Genomic DNA, 24075 nt, shown 5'->3' on the forward strand with positions numbered 1-24075 from the left:
TTTCTATACCCTTAAAAGAGTAACATTCATGGACCCCTTATTTTATACAGTTTAGTCACCGACTTACGATCAGTTGTAAAAGTTAAGTGAGGTGATCATTGCCGTATAACCAACGACCTATAATAATAATAATAATAATAATAATAATAATAATAATAATAATAATAGTGATTAATAAATAACGTATATATCCCTAATATAGAAAAGTTACTTTTACAAAGATTATGGAAACATAAACAACGTTGTATACGAAAAGAACATTAGATCCTCGTTTGCATTGTGATTTTAGAAGTAAAATGTATTTTATTTTGTACTGTATAGTAAGCTAACCCATTTCCGACTGGACAGTCGTAACCGAAGTCGGCCGTAAGTCGCCGGCTATCTCTAAATGATTAGCTACATAAAAATAGGATAATGCGATATTAACCCAGTATTGCAGTCATATATAAATGTCCTGCTGTAAGCATAGAAATGGGATTAACATATCCTAGAGGAGTCTCTACTTCATGAGTAGTATGAAAACTTATAAAATAAATGAACTACAAGTAAGAAAAAAATGTTCTACTTTTGTTCATACTGCCCAGCTACACTTCGTGAGTTTTGGTCGTCATATGATTTAAACGCTTAAATTCTTTGAGCAGATAAATCGTTATATGATTCCAATGGGTTAATATGTATATAATATATACGTATGTAATTTATAGGGTGGACCTGAAATATTTGCAGAAAAACCGCTAGGTGATTCGTGACATTAAAAAGGCAAGAAGTCCTCTTGCACATTGTCGAATTCCGCGTCGTGTAACAATGACAGGGTGAATCGAAAATCAAATCGTGGCAATTGGAAAGGAAAAGAAAGGGATACATACGTCGGGAGGTGATTTATAACATCGAAAGAAGACAAAAAGTCCTCTTGCATCTTGTCGAATTCCGCGCCGTGTACAAGTGACAGAGATGCCAACTTGGAATCGAAAATCGAATCGTTACAATTGCAACGAAAGAGAAAGATGTGCACATTTCTCTATTCCATTCCAGTTTTCAGGATACGAGTTTCGATTCCAAATTGGCATCCCTACACGACTTGAAATTCGACAAGGTGGAAGAGGACTTTTTGTCTTCTTTTGATGTTACGAATCACGTCCCAAAGTTTGTGCACATCTTTCAGATTCAGGTTCAACCTATATATATATATATATATATATATATATATATATATATATATATATATATATATATATATAACCGAAGAACAGTTTAACAAGAAAAGAAAAGCTTTATTAAATTCCCAACCATGAGGGATAGCTTTGGAACAGGATAAAAGTACTTACGTTGTGATCTGAAGTCAAACTTAAATACTTTTATAGGTAAAAGTAGGTATAGGTAATAGGTGGTAGGTAGTAAAGATATATCAACAGGCAGTAGGTGTACATGAACTAGCATGCCAGACATAGATTTGATGGGAACCACCTTGTGCGTGGATTTTTCTTGGGATACTCGGATTTCCCTTTATTTTACTAATTAATTATTTACTTAATCACTCATTTGTGTTGCCTATCATTTAGATTCTGAGACGGAATTTTGACTTTCTGATCTTACAGATGGGTCAAATTTGGCAACGTGAAGAAGTTGAGTGTGATGTCTACGTCATATATAATTACGTGGGGTGGATGCCATATCATATTTTACGATATAAACACCAGTGAAGAAGAGTACTACGCAGCAAATTCAAAGGCAGAAGATGGCGTCGATTACGTGGCTGGTCACCATCTTCATCGGGTGTTCGCTTTTTCAGAAAGAAGTTTGAATCCAAGAATAATTGTTAAGAAATTTCCAACATATGAAACTATCAGCGTATTACAAGGTAAATATAACTACTGTATATTCAGTAATAAGTAGTAACGCATTTATACAAAAGCGTCTTTATTTAGTTTACATTGCACTCTAATTAGTAGCCAAAATACTCTTTCCTGTCAATAAAAAATCCGAATTCTCTGCCTTTTGTTGCTATTTAGGCTTTGTTATTTATTTCTCGACTTAAATATTTGTGCTAGTCAGTGACGGAATGGCTCATGGTCATAAACTTTGTGACTCGGAAGCAGTTATATTCATGACCTGAAACTATTCGGTATGACTCGGACACAACAAAATATCGTTATACATATGAAGAGTATGTATGACGCTGATATGTATATACTTCTAATAAGCACTGAAAGATAACTACAAAGTCTATCAAAGTGCAAGCGCGTGAGACTCACAGAAAATAAAAGCTATACTATAAAATTCTGCAGTAATGCTATAGAGTTAACGTTATATCGCTACTTTCGGGTCACAAGGGCCTATCTGGGTCAGACCGGGTGACTCGGACAAAAATCGCGATCCAAATGATGCGTGCAATCACTAGTACTAGTGTCAAGGAAACGCGTTAAAGAACAAGTAACAGTATCAAAGTGCAACGTAAAGGAATTTGTTTAGTCTTTGGCAAACCAAACTACTAAAAAAGCTAAATTGTCCCAAGCTTAGGGTTAAATATAGCATATTATCTTAAATTAAATTAAGTGTACTTTAAGATTAATGGATATTTGAAAATAGAAAATATTTAAGTCTTAAAATTTGTCGAAATAGAAAGTTACTTAGTTTCATTTTACCCTTGTATTTCATGGACAGATTATTTAACATCCTCAACATTATACTAACCCGCTAACCTCAACAACACTACGGCTAGTCTATCAAGCAAGAATGATATCCATAACTACTCGCATAGGAATTTATGGGGAACCAATTTTTGATTGTCCATATCTTGGGATCAACTAGATAAATAGCCGGCTTCTAACTTTTGACGTTCCACATCCTGACGAAAACTGATGGTAGTCCTTCAAGTAGTTTTTGAGATTTTGTGTCTCTCGGACGAACACACGGACAAACAGAGTGAATATATAAAGCAGCTTTTGATAAACCAATCCGCTTTAAAATAAATCCAATCAAGACCGTAAAAAGTTGTCTTTCATAAACCACTTTTGACGATGATTGAATTGTGTACATCTACTTTTATCTAAATATATGAAACTTCAGTAAATATTTTCACCTCTCTTAGTTTCATAACGTATTACTACCATAACCACTTTTGTTTACATATTATATTATTTCTAGACTATTGTTTTATGCGTAAAAAGTTGCGAAACAAAATTAAATTTGCATCGCATTTTACAACTTTTGTATACCATATTCACAATGAAAACGGACATTATTATTTATTTATTTATTTATTTATTTTATAAGGGAACATGAAATAATGAAACTAAACATTTTTGTATATAACAAACACGTATGTGAAGAGGTAAGTACAGGAAGATAATGACGGTTTAAAAAAGTTGGAACTTCGTCACTATACAGATTGCCTAAAATGGTAGCGATTTTGAATGTGTCCATATGGAGCTCTTTTTAATTGCTTAATCTGTAATGCCGTCAAGAAATGGGAAATTGGCATTACGTAGTCCACGAAGTGAATCTTTATTTTAATAACGAAAACGCAATAAATTAATTTCGCATAAAGTTAGTTTCCTAACTCTGTTCTAGCTAAATGTTGCCCTGGTCCTTTCTTTAAAGTTGTAAAACGAAAACTACTTTTCTTCAAATGAAAACCAAAGGGACGCAACAAAACAATATTTCGTGTCAATACTATGACAACTATGTAGATGTGTGATTTGTGGACTACTTGCTTCCAAAGAGCAGAAAGATAGAAAAAGTTACCTGTTTTCACTAATTATATAATTGCCGTAAAGTAAGTTGAGGCCTTGCATTTCGAAAGCCTATTCAGACTATTTATTTCCATAACCTATAAAATGTTGAAGTGCAGATGGTATCTTTGTCGTCAATTCTATGACCATTCTCTATTAATGTGGTGTGTAAGCCATAGTGGATTGGGATGTGTTATTGAGAACCAAAGAAGAAGTTGAAAGGAAACATTGGGTTTTCTAGAGAATTACCGCACTTATATGTAAAATCAAAAAATAATTCTATCATGAAGGAAGGACTATGTTATGCTGCTTTTGCAACAAACTGTGATAGAATTCCACTCAAATAAAACGCTGATATAAAATATACGAATAATAAAGTATATGGACGAATATCAAGTCATTAATGTATATGAATAATAAAGTTATTAAAAATAATAATGATAAAATAAGTCTTGATGACAACCTAAATAATAATTAATCAAGATTGTGACAGACAATCATTTTCAAGTAGGATCATCTGGCTTTAGTATGGCCTTATCTTGTAATTTAAGTAACACGATGTAAGAAAGTAAATTTTTCAATACAAAATAAAAGAGGAAATACTAAAAATGATATAGAAAATGGGGAGGAAACAATTTCAAAGAATCGAAAAAGATTAGACAAAAAAACAACAACTAAGATACGAAAGAATGTGTGAGAGGAGTAGACGATAAATTGTAAACGAAAAGCAGCAAGAACAATGAAAATTATGTCATTTATTTAATTATATTGGTCAGACAAGTGTGCTCATCCCTCTGTCAAAAATCCTCTGCTGAATGTGACTCTGACTCCGATCATAAAACCTTTTTCTAAAAAGCTACGAGAAAATCAGCTCCTTGATTCTAAATCCATTTTGTAGAGAAACTGTTCATCCTAGGTTTGGAACTAGGTACATTTAAATAAAAAAAATATAATCTGACCTAAGCAAACATCTATATCTTATGAACTTGTGTTAACATTTCGGCAATGTATCACTGCCTTCTTCAGAAATATTATGAGAATGCAATCCAAGGGAACGGCTTATAAATCTTAGAGAATGAGAAGCCACCAAGGACAGATATGGATTTGTCTTTCATTCTTACAATTCTAAATTTTTAATTACCAACAGACTTAATTTCTTTTATTTAATCAGGTACAAACCTCACTTTAAACTTTTTCTTGATATTAAGTAAACGATATTTTTTTAATGTTTTACGTAACTTCAAACAAAGAGAAGTTAACTTTTTATACAATAATGATTAAGGAAGATAACATAACTACTATTCGTACATGTTGATATTACTGACATTTTCAATAATAAAGAGGTTAAGAAACCGTTACATACTCTATTCAAATCTGATTTTGAGTTAATATTCGAAATTAAAAACAAAATTGTGTAGAACAAGTTATACATAATTGAGAATAGCGAGTAAGTCCATCTTCCATATCTTCGGAAGTACCATGAGAAATATCACGGTGTTGACAAAACTTAAATAGTTTACAAACTTTTCAATCCAGTGTTCATAAATTCCAGTTCATTTCAAATAAAAATATTCTTCAATTTTTGAAGAAGGGAAGGAATTTAAAATGCTGATCGCATTACCTAGCTGTATTGTTAAACTAATGCGCTGAAATAAAAATTGTGCATTTCTCGGATCTCCCGTCTTGAGATTTGATTTCGTTCCAATTTCCTTTAGGAATTCCCTAGCTTCCTCGCTAAAAACTCTCATAGATTCAAAAATCTTTGAGTTTTACGTCCCACGGTTATGCCGGCTAGGTTAAGGAGACAGTGATGATGAGAAATGAATGAAATGGTGGAATGAATAAAGTGGGAAGAAACGGGAGAACCCTGAGGAAACCCACGCACACGGTGTTTGTCCAACACAAAGTTCACTTGGCGCAAGCAGGGATCGAACCAAGGACCCCATGCACCAGAGATGAACGCTCTACCACTGAGCCATCGCGGCCCCTCCCATAATTTCCGTAGCAAAGGCGATGAACATACATGTATGATCTTTTAGATTGGAATATTTCGTGTGTTTTCGCTTACAGGCTGTCTCAGCAGCATTTCCTGCCTCTTTACATGATGAAGCTAAATGGGAAGGTGCAAATATGTCAACACATGTGACGTCCCATACCAGTCGTTGTCCCATTTTTCAAGGGGTTACTGTCACTCCATCTGGTTGTTTCCCATCAACTCGGGATATTCCAGATGGTTCTAAAATACCTGCGATTTCAATACTGGCAAGAGCTCGTCTTATTATATTATTTAGCTCTCCATGACGAGAAATTCGACCTTCAGTCCTAGAACAGCTTAGTACATGTAAGCCTTTTCTATCAACCTGTTCCTAACATGTACGTACCTGTACATTTGAAACGCGTTGTTGTCCAAGAAAGTTCCAATATTTTTTGACGGTGTAGCCTCTAAATATGCACCAGATTCTTTTCTTTGTAAGGATTTAAAACGGGCAATATCAGATGTATTTTCAGAAACCAATTCTTTATTAACTATTGCTGTTAATATAATTTTATCCCAATTCTGTTGTAAGTCCAACACAGTGGGAGTCACTATTACATATATCCAATCCCTCCGTCAGATGATGAATTTCCACTTTGTCAACTGGAATGTTGGAGACAAGAGGCTTCACTCCAAAACCTCAGGGAGGCTTAAATCTGAGAATTTTCTTAATTAAACCTTCTAAGCGAATTGGTAAGCTTGTTTAGGTCTTTTGATTTTCATTCAAAGAATATTTGATTATTCAATGTAGTGCATATTTCAAGCAATTATCAAGCTGAAGTACCTTGGAAGGCATGAAGCATATGAGAGTGGTGCGTAAAAAATAGATGAGTTTCGGGATTTCCAGGCAATTCTTAAGTAGAAAAAAGGCGATATGAGCTGGTAAAGTCTTCAGATGCTGAGTTATTATTTTTAATCTATTTAAATGCTCATCAAAATTTTCCTCATATCCATCCTCAAGGAGGAGTGATCCCAAGAGAGATAATTCATTTTCAAGTACCGTCCGTATCCCAGATAACAATTCTTGAAATTGGGATTCGACTTCTTTGTTTGGGTTCCCAGTTGTGAAAAAAAGTTCACATTTAGACGGGTTGCCTTCAAGACCAAGTTTTTTTTATTTATTTATTCTTCTATTCGAGTCTTCATCTCTTGGTAAACTGACCGTGGAGAACCACCTAAGCTACCGTCATCTAGGTAGAAGATATTTAGATCAGACGATAAAGTGGATGGCCAAACTAAAAAGCATTGGAGCAGCTGGATCACCTTGTTGACAGCCAACTTGTGATGGAATCGTTCGTTCACCAAAAAATAAGACTGACTGTTGAGCTTAATTTTGCCAAAAGAATGAATATAATTGAGGCAATACTTGTTTCACTTGTTGTAACATTATATCTCTTTCTACAGAATTGAAAGCATTTTTGAAATCGATCTTGAGAATGACGTTATTAGAATTCTAATGTGCTTATACACGTGTATGTAATTGCGGGTGGCATGTATAATAGCTTAGTTTCCTTTGTTCATCGCAACTCCGAGTTGATGAGGTTGCAAATAAGAAGAAAAACAGAGAAAACTGCTGCCTTAGATCCTAAACGTCTAAATGTACACCCAACAGCTATGGGTCTAAGTTCTCCATCCTTCTTTCGAAGTGCACACAAATTTGCACAAAAAAAATATTTACACATTTCAAGAATGACATTTCCGCTCAATATGAGGTTTAAGTTTGTGATCTGTCCAGCAGATATGATGCTGTATCACTTGCCGATTGGGAAATAAGATCTTTTAAATGTTGAGGCGACAAACCATTAATCCCTGATGCAGGACCACTAAAGAAACTGTAAATAGCTTTTGACACCATTTCATTATCCACTATGATTTTAGGGTCAAGGTCGTTTGGAGGATCGGGTAAATTAAATCCCTGGAAGGAGCTGGTTGTTTGTTTTTGAGATCGAGAAATGTTTCCTCGTTTATTGGAGCCAAAATATCATCGGAGCTTAACAACGTTAAGACCCCTCTGGCATCAAAGTTGGCAATTTTTGCTTTTATTCTTTTCGCTAAGTTCAGAGGGTATTTTTTTTTTTTCCTAGACGAGATGAATAATCTGCTGAAAGAATTTCGTCTAAATTGTGTTAAATAATCTGTGTAATGTGTGTAATACTTTTAAAATTAGAGTCATACTTTCACTTTTAATTTAAAAGTTGAGGTATATACCTGATTAAAAATTATGAACTGTAAAAATGAAAGAAAGGTTTTTTATTGGTTGTTAGAAGTGACCTCTGATTTTCTAAGTTTATAAGCTGTAATCTTGGATTGTATTTTCATGACGTATCTGAAGAAGACAATGATATATAGCCGAAACTCGAAAGTACAAGTATTTCCTTAAGTAAGATTTTATTTTGGTTTATTTTTTTATTTTTATTTTATTTTATTTTATTTGTAAAATGGCTTTTGTTTAATAATGATAACAAGGAATATTAAAATATCGAAAGCATGAGAAAGAGAAAAAAAATAAGAAGATATTTGACTTAATATAAACTTCGGAAATGAAAAATGAAATGAAATTTTTCAGTTTAACGTCCCACGATTATGCATTGTTAGGCTGAGAGAGACGACGATTAAGGCAAATGAATGATGATGGAAGAATTGGTGGAATGAGAATGAGAGGAAACGGGAGTACCTCGAGAAAACCCATTCACTCGCTGTTTTCCACCACAAAGTTATTTGACCGAGCATTGAACCAGGGACCTCACCCACTAAAGGTAAACGCTCTACTACTGAGCCGCTTTGTCTTCTTAATATAAACGTCGATTGGTGAGTATCAACCTGTTCCGTGGACAGTAGTACTCTGTGTGGTGTGGAATTACAAAATTAATCAATATCTTCCATAAAATATATAGTAGTGTTAAGGCACTGTCCCAATAGTTATTTGTGATTGTTTTTCATTTAATAGGTGGAGCCACAATGGAATATATAGGAATGTCTTTTGGCGAGACAGAACAATTGTTGACTCTTTCTGGTATTCCTGATTTCACTATAGGAGTGTGGGATTGGAAAACAGGAAATCATATCATCTCTGAGTCCACGAAACTTGAGTCCGTTAATCAACGTATAAGGTAAAGTTGATGAGGTCCACTATTATCATAGTATGTGCAAGAATCAATTTAGTTAAATCTTGTCAGTTCTGTGACACTGAGCTTGAAACCCATAACACACAAAAATTTTGATAATAGATATAATGGTACCCCTGCACTACTAGACCTTTAACATATCATCCCTCAAATCGTTAATGTTACATGTGCAGTAATATAAGGGAAACAGAAATTCAGCATATTCTGGAAATCTTGAATGAAGAAATTTCTGTTCATAACGTCCATTACGTTTATTTCAATTGAATACAAGCAGCGGTAAAATTTGTACCGTATATAGTCAAGTATAAAATATATGTAGTAGTATGTCAATAGATCTCGTAACCTGCTTACTATTGATGTAATAGAAGCACGAATCACAGTATCTCATTGTGGTTGATGGCACAGTTCCTATCACTGATGCAGAGAAAGCAATAGCTTTCGCCACACATTTTGAGGGCGTTTTCACTCCTTAATTCTGCACCATTTTTTAGTCATCCATCTCATCGTCACATTAACGGTCTCGACAATCCTACCATTGTCTGTACTTACATACAGACATTGTTTGTACTTACCATAGAAAATCAACTAGATCCAATTGAACCAATCACAGTTTCTATTGCCAGTAATGATATGGTTGATTCTCTCAGAAATCTCCGTAATCCAGCTCCTAGAGCTGATAATCACTTACACTCAATTTCGCCAGGCACCAACAGCTTTTCATGATATCCTCGCAATGCTCTATATGACTATTGTAACTACAGCCTTCTTTCCAACGTTTTGGAAGGTCGCTAAATAGTATTTCTTAAGCATAACAAAGATTCTACACTTCTTGAATCTTATCGACCGATTAGTCTTACTAATGTTTTCAGCAAGTCTCTAGAATGTATTCTGGTAAAGCGTCTCCACTTGTACTTATTTTCTCATCGTACTCTATCATCTATGCAAGCTGGCTTTCGATCATTATTTAGGACAGCTGGGTCAACTTTTAAAATTACCAAGCTATCTAATTAACCATTACAATAAACATCTACCTGCTGTTTTATTTCATTTGATATTGAGCGTGCATTCGATATTGTTTAGCATCAGGGGCTTCTCTTCAAATTACTCCGCATTTTACTACTAACTTACGTAAGGCTTATCGCCAATTTTCTTCACCACTGCTTAACATTTATACAAATTAATCAAGTACGGTCCCACCACTTTATCCTGAAAGCTGGAGTCCCGCAAGGCTCTGTTTTGTCTCCAATACGCTATATTTTATATGTAGCTGATATACTCCAAAATCTACCATCAATCTATTCTTTACAGTTTGCAGACGATACTACATACTTCACTCTTTGTTCGTCGGTAGATAGTATAAACGTAACTTTACAATCAGAAATTGATAAATTTGTCAGTTGGTGTCTCAAATGGAAGTTTAAACTAAATCGATCTAAAACTCAAATGACTTTGTTTGGCCTCAAACGCAAGAAATATTCTGACTGAGTATTACCTCTTTCACTCCTAGGCTTGCAATTATGTTTGCAAAATAGTGTTAAATATCTTAGAATCGCCTTCGATAAACACCTCAGTTGAAAAGCTCATCTCTCTAATTTAGAAGCTAATATACGCCAACGTATCAATTTGTTGCGTGATTTACGAGGAACCAACTGGAGTCTCAGTACAAAACTCATACCTAATACATACAAGGTCTTTGTTCTACTCTTGATCATGGATATATCGTCTGGTTATACGTTCCGCCAAAGTTCTATGACAGATTACAGGTTCTCGAACGTCATGTCTTGCGCCTTGCCTACTTACTACCTGCACAAACTCCAACACAAGATGTCTATTGCCATACAACTATCCCTACTCTTTTACAGCATCTCTACCGCCTTCGCTGTCGCTACATTTAACACCGTATCAATGCCACTTAACCGATACTTCATGAGCTATTAAATCATATTCCAGCCATGCCACTTTACCCATATTCACCAGTCGATCATCTTCCTACATTCTATGAACGTGATCATGCAACTAATCTCTACAACCCACATCGCATTTACCACCACCATCCGCACATCTATTGCATATAATTTCATTATTGCCCTCCTTTGTTCTCACTAACTGAGCTCCCATTGTCTCAACTCTCTCTGAGTATCCCCAGAGCAAAAGATTAACACCCTCGTCTCAGCTAGCATCATGTGACCTTAAGTTATGTGAACAGCACATCATCATATCTCTCACTGCATTCTTATGTATTAATGACAATAAAGCAATAAATAAAAAATCATGATATCTAGTCCTAATACCTTCTGTGGCCCGCCCATCTATTGATGGGAATGAAACTGTATTAAAATTGTAATGCATACTGTGCTAGTTTTCAACCTTCTGACTTGAGGCATTGCTCGCAGTGCCAAGTCTAGGCTAGAATTATGTACTTATGAACGCAAGTGCGAGAGAGTGGGAAAGATTAAGAGTTTCACTCAAGTTGAGACTGCTCTACTGTACACACCAGTGTCATATTTCTGGAAGCTTAGCTTTGTCAGTCATACATCATTTTAACTGCGACTCACTGTAGTACGGAGGTTAACATAAGCCCAGTCGTGCCTTATGCCATCCTAACCTATGTCTGATTTACACCCACTCAGCCACCAACACACTGATTTACCACCAGTTGTACCGCACCGCCTCCTGCTTTTACGGAAAACTGCTGAGACGGAGATGTTACTCAATCGAACGGATTTATGCAAGCCAGGGCTCTTCAGCTCTTTCCCATTCTTCTGTGGCTTCCACAAAACTACCGCCTGCTAAACGTCAGCATAAGATAAGTGACACCAGTTCGGAATCTGCAATGAACATCGATCTTAGAACGTGTAACGTATGATCTTCCTTCTTTACGTTATTATTCTTACTTAAGTCTGTTTCAAATTCAATTTATTACATTGTAATTTGTCTTTAATTTTTTGGTTAATATGTCAAGATGGTATTATAAACTTTTGCTTTTTGGTGTACTTGGAGCATACATGTATCTACGTAAGCTTCTATTGTATTGCCCTCTGGTGGGAATTTTCATGGTTTCTGGCCCTCGGCATCGATGACCAGGTTAGAAGCCGTGAAATCTATTTAATCTACGGGAGGAATTTTTTCTTCTTTACTAGCACCTAGTAATATGGGTTGTTAGTTAGTGCTGTATTTTGTGTGAAGATGATATATGGTGCTCGACTGAAAATATTTAAGCGAAGGCATTATTAAAAGTGTTGGTTTGATAATTGTAACTTTGTGTCGGCATTAGACGGATTAATCAACCATATGCTCTACGTGATCCAACAGGAAACATATGCACCTTTTCATTTTCTATAATTAATTAGTTGCTTTCCCTAGTCATATTTTTGCTTGCTTAATTGGTCTTTTTTTATTAATCTTGTTATACCTTATAATTTTTTGCCTGTTGTATGACGAGGCATTTCTGATTTGTAGTCCATGTTGGTGACCCATCGAAGTACGAGAGAATTAGATCAGTATAGAGTCTGTAAAGTATATATAACACTATTCTGGCATGGTATCTTCCATTCAGAGCATTTTGCTATAATTAAGATTATAGTTGGATTGTTTTTTTTTTTGTATCGTTAATTTTGTTGGAAAATTTATTGTTAAAAATATACTTCAGATATATTTACAGTAATTTTGAAAGTATCATTTAAATCAAAATTATATTCGAAACCTCATATTAGTTAATTTAGAGTAACAACCCATTCATTGCTGAATTTATTATTATTATTATTATTATTATTATTATTATTATTATTATTATTATTATTATTATTATTATTATTATTATTATTATTATTATTATTATTAGACAGACTTGATTTATAATTGGTGTGGGGGAAACCTTTATTAATATTGCGTATCCCTTTCCCGGATGTAGGCCTATATGTGCTGTTATTTCAACAACACACAGCCTTACATTACAGACGATACCCAGTTTCCTGATTTATCTCAACCGAGCCGACCTGCAACCCGCTATTTTCTACTTTAGAATACTAAATACATGCTTCGTGCCAATATCACACAGATCATAAAGACCAGAAACGGTATGCTTATCGAGACACTGAAACTGGAATTTCTTCTTAAGATGCGGAACAAGTTCAGTTTCGACATTTTCGGAACAAAATCTACCCTCACCAAGCTCTGTGACCAACACATCAAACAACCACCACAACCGAAATAATTTCCCATTCTATCCGTTGTTATTCGAGGGGTAGATCAGAACTATACCGATGATGACGTCCTTGAAAAATTAGAAGGCTACTTTCTCATCAAATTTCTCCGGATCAAAGGTGACCATGGTCCGACATACATTGTAGGAGTCCCTATTAATTCTCAGCAAACTATTGATTTGCTTACTCGTGGCACATGTATGTACAAACAGCTCCACCATGTTGAACCGTCCCGCTCATCTTCACCATCATTTCTTCGCTGTGAGCGCTGTCTGGTCTATGGTCAGCACTCAAAACTACCCAGTGCAGAAATTGTTTAAGTGTAGTTATAGTTCTGACTCACACCCTATGCGCAATTGTACCAGTTTAGAATCTCCTCCAACGTGCTCCACATGTCAAAATAATTCTCACTCAACATATAGTTACAAATGCCGATCCTGTAACTATCCATTAACTTCTCACATTTCTTAATCTTTCTTTGCAAAACATCCACCTGTTCCTACATAACCACATCGCCCAACGAATTTAGTACGCTGGCAACGCAATTTTCCACGCCAATATCTGTCCTACATATTCCAGCAATCACATATACTATCATTCAAATGTACTGGAAACCGAAGTTTGAATGTCACCTTCTCATTCTTTTATTGCACTACAATATATCACTCTCATTTTTGTTTATGACATCCGTTCTCTGCCACAGCAAAGCCGCTCTTTGAAGCGCTTTTACTTGAAGATCTATGTCTTTCTTCTTAATGAGACACATCTCACACATAACCTGACATGCCACATACCTCGATTTCAATTGTTACATCAGGATAGAACCATAGTAGCTAGGCGAGCCAGGGGGGAAGTAACACTCTCTCCCTCAATTCCGTTAAGCAATCATTCTCCAGCTTTACAAAATATTCCTGAACCTTTTATCACATCTTTGTACTATAAGAAACTACGTGACCGTTGCAACTTTGTATATCTGTCCTGGTCATAATATTTCTCTCAGTTTCTTTCAATACATGTCTAATATTTTTCGCACCTATATCATCATCTCGGGCACCAATTTACACTCAACGGACACCGAAACCCATCAGGCCTTCTAGTCAGACTACCCCGGATATAGTTATTGTGGTTTGGCTTGGTTTTTTTTGAGTTTAACGTCCCGTGATTATGCCTGGGCGTTTAAGGGAGAAGTGGACCTACTGATTATAGTGTAATCTGAACCATTTTTACGTTCAGCTGTACCCTCGTCGGGAATCGAATCCAGGACCACGCACACCAAAGGCAAGAGTGCTAGCCACTAGGCCAAGTGGGGGTCTTATTGTGTCCAGCAACACATTTCATAGCAGTTCTGTTGAGGTTCTCGATCTCATTGGTAGCAATTATGCTTCAATCAAACTCCGTATTACGACTCATAGAATTGCAACTTCCCAGGTTACTCATAATCGTACTACTTACCGTTATGATAAAGCAAATTGGCTTGCATACAGATCTCGTCTCACTGATCACCTTCATCATCTAACACCACCAGCTGTTGAATCGGAATTCCACCAAGCTCTCGACTCTATAGTTACTGTCATGCACAACCTTAGAGTGAAATATATACATACATCTGCTACTTTTATATTCCGACCCTCTTTACCGGCGAAATACCTGCCGATGAATAAACGTTCACGGCAATTTTATAGTGATTTTGTTGTCAGTTATAGCTGTCAACTCTGACATTCTCCATCGTCACAGGTTCACAGCTATCTCAAAGAATACAAGTTACGGTGCTGGATCAAAACTTGCAACCATCTTGGCTCTCGTTTTCATCCTATTCAGTATTGGAAATGCCTCTGACAACCCACAGGAGGAACAACGTACCCTCTTTATCGATCATAATACGCCTCTTCATACGAATACAGATAAGGCTAATACTTTTGCAAACTATCGCAAGGACATATTTACACCATTTGCACTTGAGTCGTGCCTTCGTTCTCATTCAGTCGACAAACTAAATATGGACTCGCCTCACTTTCAACCTAATACTCACCACATACTACTTGTGAATAATTCTCTTACTGCACCAATCTTGATCTTAGACATCACTTCTGTCGTAGCTCACAAACTGCCCCTGGCCTGGATTTCATTACCTATCGACGCATCAAAGGAAGCCCTTTCTCCGTTCTATATCTCCTTTCTCTTATCAGTTATGTGTCCACTAACGTGGAAACATCGAAAATCCTTGTGTTCCTCAAACCAGGCAAACTCGTTAACACTGTAAGCTCTTACTGCCTTATTCAGCTAATGTTCACATTTTGCAAAATATTAGAACATATCATTTCATTGTCAAACGTCTTCTTTCTTTTCTGGCACTTCATAACATACGTACTTATTCGAGCAAGCTGATTTCTCACTTTCATTCAGCATCAACGACCAATTACTTCGTCTCACAAATTCCATTTATAACTACTTTAACACAAACAATTTATCGTGTTTGGTTCTGTTTGATTTAGTAAAGGTTTTCGACAAGATCTGGCATCCGGCTTTCATCTATAAACGCAGGCAGTTTAAACTACCTCTGGCATGTCTTCGATTCATTTTTAACTTTCGTGCTAGCTGGCCTATATGTGTATCAACTAAAGTTTATCATTTTCCATTTAATTTCATTCTGGTGTTCTACAAGGATCGGCTTTGTCGCCTTTACTGTACATTCTCTTTGTGAACGACTTTCCTCTCGTTCCTGCTACTATAAAACTATTTTAATATGAAGACGACACTGCACTGTTTGCCACTGGAAAAGGCATGCATCAACGTAATTTGGCTATACAAAACGCTATTAATACTTTTGTTCACTGGTGTTCTCACTGGTGCCTGAAAATAAACCCGACCGAAACTCAAGCTATTGTGTTTCTTTCTCCGAAAACCGATGTCGAATCCACCGCAACCCTAATCTCTTGAACCTCACCATTTAGGGTATACCACCACGACCTACTCACAATGTTAAATATCTAAGTCTTACTTTCGATCATCGTCTCACTTGGCCACCACATCTGAAAGCTATCTGAAAAAAAGCGTATATTCGTTTAAATATGCTAAAAAGCCTTGCTGGCACAACTTGGGACATCAATGCCAGTACAATGCTAAACACCTATAAAGTTTTCCTCCACCCTATATTCACTTATGGTCTCACAGCCTTGTTACCTGCATCACCATCATATTATGAGAAACTCCGCATTCTTGAACGCCATGCGTTACGCATAACTTTTCGCATTAAGTTACCCCAGTGCATCTCGGGAGCTCTATACTCGCCTTACATTTCCACACATTATGTGTCATCTAGAAACTCTCCGTACACAATTCATTACCCGGCGCTTCCAAACCAATCATCCGCTTTTACAGCAAACTTTTGAAGATCACGAATCCAGTTTCTTCTCTTTTGCTGTTCTCTTCCTCCACTCTCATTGCTCTTCACTCGGTATCGCTACACTCTTCCTCCAGAGCACCCTGACTCAGCGTATTAAGAACCATACTCTGCAGACGCTCATCTACCTCACGTATGGTCATCATATGCACAGTGACTCCTACTGTTCTTACAGGACACCCCTTGTCCTCATTAATGTTTAGCGTCGCCCCTAGGGGAGAAGTTAACATACATTTGTGAAACGGACATCCAACATAACCTGTGTGTTGTGGTCTGCATTTCATCCCATCTGATTTCATCCATCCTTGCAGTTTATATATCTCACTAGCAATCAGTATATACGTATATTCATTCATACTTCCTAATGATTATGGTTAACGACCACAATGATCATGTCTTAATGTATAATAAAGTAATTTTTCATCTAAACATCCCATATCCTAACTCCTGGGTGAAAACAAAATTACATAATCTTACTACTCTTCCAGTACAGAGGGCGTAACCCTCTACAGGTAGTTACTAACATGAGCTAGCAGGGTCAAAAAACATTGTAATGTAATCTATTGATTGCCATAACAGTTCCGTGAGTCGTTTGAGATGAGTGACAGTGGTCAGCCTGAAACATCGAAAGAAGGACGTGTGATGCACAACAAAGGACGTGTGCGTATCTTTTAGCGTCCTTAGTTTGTAAGATACTCAATTTTTGGCGTATTAGTTTAATTTCATCCTACTAAAATACACTTTAATGAAATGCACCGCGGAGAGATATCAATCCTGCTTGGATATGGAGGGCGACCATGTCAAACTGCTGTGATTTCTTAGACTTATGGTGTCTTCTTTGATATTATAAACACTTCATTTGAATTCCAAGTGCTCCTTCCCAGAAATGGTTAGTGATTTTTCGGGTAATCTGTATTTTTATTTACTTTGCTTCTATAATATTGTAATAGTACTTTTCGGTAGTTGTAATTACAAGTTCTCAGATTACTTAATTTTAAGCAGTGTTGCAAACGTTACCAGTGTTTACCATATCCCCAGAACAATTTCAAATATCAAATTGATGTAAGCGGCATTATGATCGTCACATCACCACCTATGCAATTGAGTGATGTGCTTATCTAGGTAGTTTTCGAAATAAAGACTTGTGAAGAAATCTAATGTAACACCTTAGCAATGTGTAGCCCAAACTGCTAATTCAATTGAAAAAATCAACCACTTTATGGGGCGTTTACACTTAGTCGATTTGCGTTCGATTCAGTTGAATTGACGTCACTTTCAACTTAATCGACCGTGTAAACGGGAATTCAACTTAATCGCTTGTTGATCGAAAGCGACTAATCGACTGGCAACTGAATTAAAAGACGTTCTATTTTCTGTGGTTGAAATAATTGAACACATCCATCGATCTGATTCGGCCTAGTTGCTTCGATTTAGTGGCAAATGCAGCGGGTCGATTTAGTCGTGCGACTAAATCGACCAAGTGTAAACGCCCCATTAGATTGAAAAGCTATGTCGAACAAGTTTCTTCTTTTTCCACTTTTTTCGTATCCTCACTCATAACGAAGTTGGCCTGTAGCCCCGGATTTATGGGGCACGTGGTGTAAGCAAAGGCCGCAAATCGTAAGGGGCCACCCCAATGCTCATGTGGGCCCCCTGCATTGTGTTTATGAATATACAATATTTGGTATAATTTGAATTCAATTCGTCTTGAAATCCTCACATATGCCTTCTGCAGCCAAACACACATCCGAATGGGCCCACAAAAGTTACAGAGAAATAGGCCTCCTTGGGTGTAAGACTTATATATTATAGATAGCTAGTATAGATACAAATATATATATATATATATATATATATATATATATATATATATATATATATATATATATATATATATATATATATATATATATATATATATACAGAATAGATAGATGTGTGTGTAAAACAGGGAAGGATAAATATATGATAAATCCTAGAAATCCTAACCTAGCTATAACCTGTTAAGATTACCTTCTTTTTACTTTCTAGATGTCACTTGTCGACTGCTCTGTGTGCTTTCCAATTAAGTCAAGACGAGAGAAGACTATGTATTTGGGAACTTGATGTATGTTATTCAGTAACAAAGCTTACTCAAACTGAAATAACCATACCAGAAATTACCAAGGGTCCATGGGATGGATGCTGGGGCCCAGATGGATCTCTCTTTTTATCAGATTGTAATGGGAGAATTAGTAAGGTATTTCTAAACATAAAATGTTTTCTTAAAGGATTCAGTTTACCATAGGCTAGTGGCTAGTGTTCTAGTTTCGCAATCGCGAAGTTCCTTTTTCGAAACTAGTGTGATTGTTAATTGTTTCGTGTAGTGGTCTCCTAAGTTGTAGTTGGACGTTGTAACAGATAAATTTACCTCAACTACAGGGTTCTCGTTCACCAAGGGCTTAGGCGCAACCTATCAAATCTACTATTTCCTCCAAAATTTAGCGATGATATCAAGTACAAACGTGAAATAAAAGCAAAGATATGGATAGCGAAAGAAGCCTTTAGGAGGAAGAAAAATCTCTTGGCTATGAATAAAGAGATAAAAAGACTCATAAAATGCTTCGTGTAGAATATTAAATTGTATGGGACATGAGTATTATGCAAAAGCAAAGAAAAAAGACTAGAAGTTTTCGAATTGTGGATGTGGAAGAAAATGGAGAGGATTAATTTGGTTGAGAGAAAAACGAATGAATGCATGATTAGAAATGGTTGAAGAGAAAAGAACAATTTTAGATGCAATTGCAAAGAGAAAAATAAATTGATTGGGACATTGGCCGGGAAGAAACTGCCTCATGAGGGACATGCTAGAGGGTATGGTGGCAAGAAGGAGAGGAAGATGGAGAAAAAGGGTACAGTTGATGGACTTTTAGAAACACAGAAATTGTACGTGAAGACAATGAGGTCAGCTGAAGACCGCAAAGCATGGAAATTCTCAATTTGCGGCAAGTGAGCTGCCAATAAAGGCAGAAGAGCTATGATGAATAATATATAAACAGGTTTACATCCGGAACTAAATATACTCGATGTGATCAAAAGTATTCGGACACCCCACAAACATATGTTTTTCATATTAGGTGCGTTGTGCTGCCACCTACTGCCAGGTACTCATTATCGGCGATCTTAGTAGTCATTAGACATCGTGAAAAAACGGAATGGGGTGCTCCGCGGAACTCACGGACTTCGAACGTAGTCAGGTGATTGGGTGTCACTCGTGTTAGAAGTCTGTACGCAAGATTTTCACACTCTTATAGCACGGCCAACAAGAGATGGTCTCTGACGTTTCTTACCACACGCGGTGGGACATTGCAGCCCCTACTTTGATACCAGTGTTACCAACCACGATCACTCTATCTTATACCATTAATTAAATTGCCACTATTGTTGCACCGATAAAAACCTTGACACGCGAATAGTGGCAATGTCACTGCGAGCTGTCAGAGACGTTCTCTTACTGGACGCACTATAGGTCCACTGTGTCTGATGTGATAGTGAAGTGGAAACCTGAAGGGACACGTACAGCTCAAAAACGTACAGGCCGACCTCGTCTGTTGACTGACAGGGACCGCCGACAGTTGAAGAGGGTCGTAAAGTGTAATAGGCAGACATCTATCCAGACCATCACACAGGAATTTCAACTGCATCAGGATCCACTCCAAGTACTATGACAGTTAGGCGTGAGGTGAGAAAACTTGGATTTCATGGTCGAGCGGTTGCTCATAAGCCACACATGTAAGCCACAAATGCCAAACAACGCCTCGCTTGGTGTAAGGAGCGTAAACATTGGACGATTGAACAGTGGAAAAACGTTGTGTGGAGTGACGAATCACGGTACACAATGTGGCGATCCGATGGCAAGGTGTGGGTATGGCGAATGCCCGGTGAACGTCATCTGTCTTCGTGCGTAGTGCTAACAGTAAAGTTCGGAAGTGGTGGTGTTATGGTGTGGTCGTGTTTTTTTTTTTTTTTTTTTTTTTTGGAAGGGGCTTGCACCCCTTGTTGTTTTGCGTGGCACACTCAGAGCGCAGGCCTACATTGATGTTTTAAGCACCTTCTTTCTTCCCACTGTTGAAGAGCAATTCGGGGATGGCGATTGCATCTTTCAACACGTCGAGCACCTGTTCATACTGCACGGCTTGTGGCGGATTGGATACACGACCATAACATCCCTGTAATGGACTAGCCTGCAGAGAGTCCTGACTTGGATCCTATAGACCACCTTTGGAATGTTTTGGAACGCTGACTTCGTGCCAGGCTTCACCGACTTACATCGATACCTCTCCTCAGTTCAGCACTCCGTGAAGAATAAGCTGCCATTCCACAAGAAACCTTCCAGCACCTGATTGAAAGTATGCCTGCGAGAGTGGAAGCTGTCATCAAGGCTAAGGATGGGCCAACACCATATTGAATTTCAGCAGTACCGATGGTGGGCGCCACGAACTTGTAAGTCATTTTCAGCCAGGTATCCGAATACTTTTGATCACATAGTCTATATGTAGTTGAAATGAACCTACAGAGTTTTTGTCATTTGATTCAATCGGCATTTGCGTGTCTGTCCGTTTCATCGTAGTTCTCGTAAAACTTATTCTATATTAATGATACTTGTCAAAATGACCTTGTAGCTTGATGTTGCAAGAGTAAGGGAATAATTGAATTTCACGCTATGTTTCAGGTTTTCTCATACACAAACAGGGATGGACTGGCAATAATCAAGTACCGGCCCGATGGCCGCTGCGCCCTCCTCACATCAGTGCCTTTGCGCCCTCCTCGGGAGGGGCTAAGATCCGTCTTAGCCTCGGGAAGGCGCACAGTTTCCTCTCTGAACACAATTTTAAAAAAACAAAGCTACATAATTATTTTATAAATTTGCTAGCCTTTGGCCAGCTAGGGCTCCACTCCAGACCCCGGTATTTGCTCGGCCTGCGGCCTCGCTCTTTCTGTTTTCGGCGTGGGAATGCTATGAATGATATTAGATTACCTCTAAATATATAAATTTGACTCTAATATCGGTCATTTTGGACGATTTTTACATATCACCCTTACCAACCCCACGCTCCGCCCCAAATCCCAGTATTTGCTCGGCCTGCGGCCTCGCTCTTTCTGTTTTTGGCTTTGGGAATGTCATTATAATGATCTTAGGGATCCTGAAATTTATAGATTTGACTCTAATATCGGCCATTTTGGATGATTTTTATATATCAACCCTCCCATCGCCACTGCTCCGCCCTCAGATCCCGTCTTTACTCGTCCTACGGCCTTGCCCTTTTTGTTTTAGGCTTTGGTGGTACCATTAATGATCTCAGCGACTTCGAAATATACTGATTTGACTCTAATCTCGGTCATTTTGGATCATTTTTACATGTCTCTCCCTCCCACTCCCGCCCTTAGAGGAGCTAGTGGCGTTACATAAAAACAAGACTCCGTTCAAGACTTACAGATGAACATCTGGAATCATTGTTCTTGATGAACTCAGAAAGAGACATTCTGACCAAAATAGACAACAATCTTATTATTGACAAAATGTGTGAAAAAAGCAAGGAGATGCGAAGGGTTCTTCAAGCATGAAGCAGTGACTTTACTTTCATTTTCCAGTTTTGTTTTTGAATTTCTTTTTTCGCTAGGTAGGTATATAATTCTAAATTTACTTTTGTTAATTTGTAGTAAATGTTTCATGTATACTTTTTATTAACGGTTTTAAAAATAGATGAAAAATAAGTTAATGTTATGATGAACATAGATTTAAAAGGACAGAAGTATGAAAAATAGCATAAGCCCCAAACTTAACTCAAATCTTCAGTTATAATTAGGCTGTTAACAAATGTAGCCGAAGAATTTAAACAACTGGTGTGATTTTTGTAGTCTCAGTTAAAGTGTGCAGATTTATATAAGTCTAATATACGAAGCGTGTCTTTTAAGTAAGGCCGTTTGAACATAAGTACACAACGAAAGGTTATTTCAAAAAAGTAAATGTATTTTCAGAAAGTACATACTTTACTCTATTTTTCGGCATAGTTGCCAAGTTTGTTCAAACACTTATCATACCTCTCAACCAATTTCAAAATACCCTCTTCATAAAATCTTGCCGCCTGCTCCGATAACCAAGAGTTCACTGCCGTTTTCACATCGTCGTCATTATTGTAACGGTTGCCACTGAGGTGTTGTTTGAGGTGGAGGAACAGATGGTAATCGCTCGGCGCAAGATCAGGTCTGTAGGGTGGGTGGTCTGAAACGTCCCAGCCAAAACTGTCCAACAAATGCATTGTGAGGTCTTGCATTGTCATGGAGAAGAACAATGCCCTTTGTCAACATGCCGCGTCGTTTGTTTTGAATCGCTCTGCGTAGCTTTCACAGGGTTTGGCAGTATGGTTCTGCATTGATAGTGGTTCCTCGTTGCATGAAATTGACCCACAAAACACCATGATTATTCCAAAACACCGACGCCATGATTTTGCGCTGGGACAAAGTCTGTTTGGCCTTCGCCTTTACAGGCGAGTGTGTGTGTCTCAATTCCATGCTCTGTTGCTTCGATTCGGGCGTGATATGCGAAACCCATGTTTCGTCTCCAGTTACGATCTGACTCAAGAAGCCGTCACCACCTTCTTCGCGATAACGAGTCAAGAACTTCATGGCACACTCAAATCTTTGGTTTTTTTGGTCCTCTTTAGGAGTTTCGGGACCCAACGGGAGCACAGTTTCCTAAACTTTAGGTGTTTAGAAACAATTTTGTAAAGAACTGATCTCGACACGTCAGGAAATTCGTTTGAGAGACCTGTTATTGTGAAGCGCCTGTTCTCACGAACCCTCGCTTCAACTGAAGCCACCAAATCGTCTGTAATCGAAGAAGGGCGACCGGAGCGGTCCTCATCATGGACGTTGTCACGGCCATTTTTAAATTCTCGTACCCACTTACGCACTGTGCTTGCACTCATAACAGTATCACCGTACACTTCGCAAATCTGGTGAATTTCTGCAGAAGACAGGTTACTTGCTGACAAAAACCGTATCACTGAGCGAACCTCACACGCGGCGGGCGACTTGATAGTCTTAAACATTGTGAAAGCACAGAACATAACCGTACAGGTCAGCTACAGAGTTGAAACTGAGCACAGTTGTTTCCGAGGCATGCCGATACACGACGCACACGCTAGTTGCGGTACGCGCGCGAACTACTAGTGTCTACAACAAAACGGACCTTACTTAAAAAACACGCCTCGTATTTAGTACTCAAAGTATCTTTGTTTGTTTATAAAAATATTGAATTTGTATAATTCTATCGTGATTAACAGCAATAGCTATTTAATCTTTTGTTGTTTTTTGTGTACTAATTTTCCAAGGGAAGCCCCCCGGCACTTTCTTTTATTAGGAGGGGGTATTCCATACAAGCGAAAGCCTCAGATGGACGGCGCCCTCCCAGAGTATGTGACCGCGCCCTTTTTACATAGCCAGTCCACGCCTGTACACAAAACCATTTTCTGTATAGACTACGTAAAAATTCCACACAATTTCACATAGATTCCTATAATTAAAAATCAGTGTTGAACAT

The 24075-nt window shown here is 37.6% G+C and overlaps 1 protein-coding gene across 1 annotated transcript in view; it reads left to right on the forward strand.

The window, feature by feature from the left end:
* LOC145690931 (cilia- and flagella-associated protein 43) overlaps positions 1-24075 on the forward strand; it is a 190326-nt gene that overhangs the window by 7832 nt on the left and 158419 nt on the right. Inside the window, exons 2-4 of the mRNA XM_081766380.1 lie at positions 1596-1858; positions 8714-8876; positions 18525-18732. Coding sequence (XP_081622506.1) covers positions 1596-1858; positions 8714-8876; positions 18525-18732 — 634 coding nt within the window. The remainder of the gene's footprint in view (positions 1-1595; positions 1859-8713; positions 8877-18524; positions 18733-24075) is intronic.

This window comes from Thermobia domestica, chromosome 1 (assembly GCF_964235325.1).
Source record: "Thermobia domestica chromosome 1, izTheDome1.hap1.1, whole genome shotgun sequence".
Classification (NCBI taxonomy): domain Eukaryota; kingdom Metazoa; phylum Arthropoda; class Insecta; order Zygentoma; family Lepismatidae; genus Thermobia; species Thermobia domestica.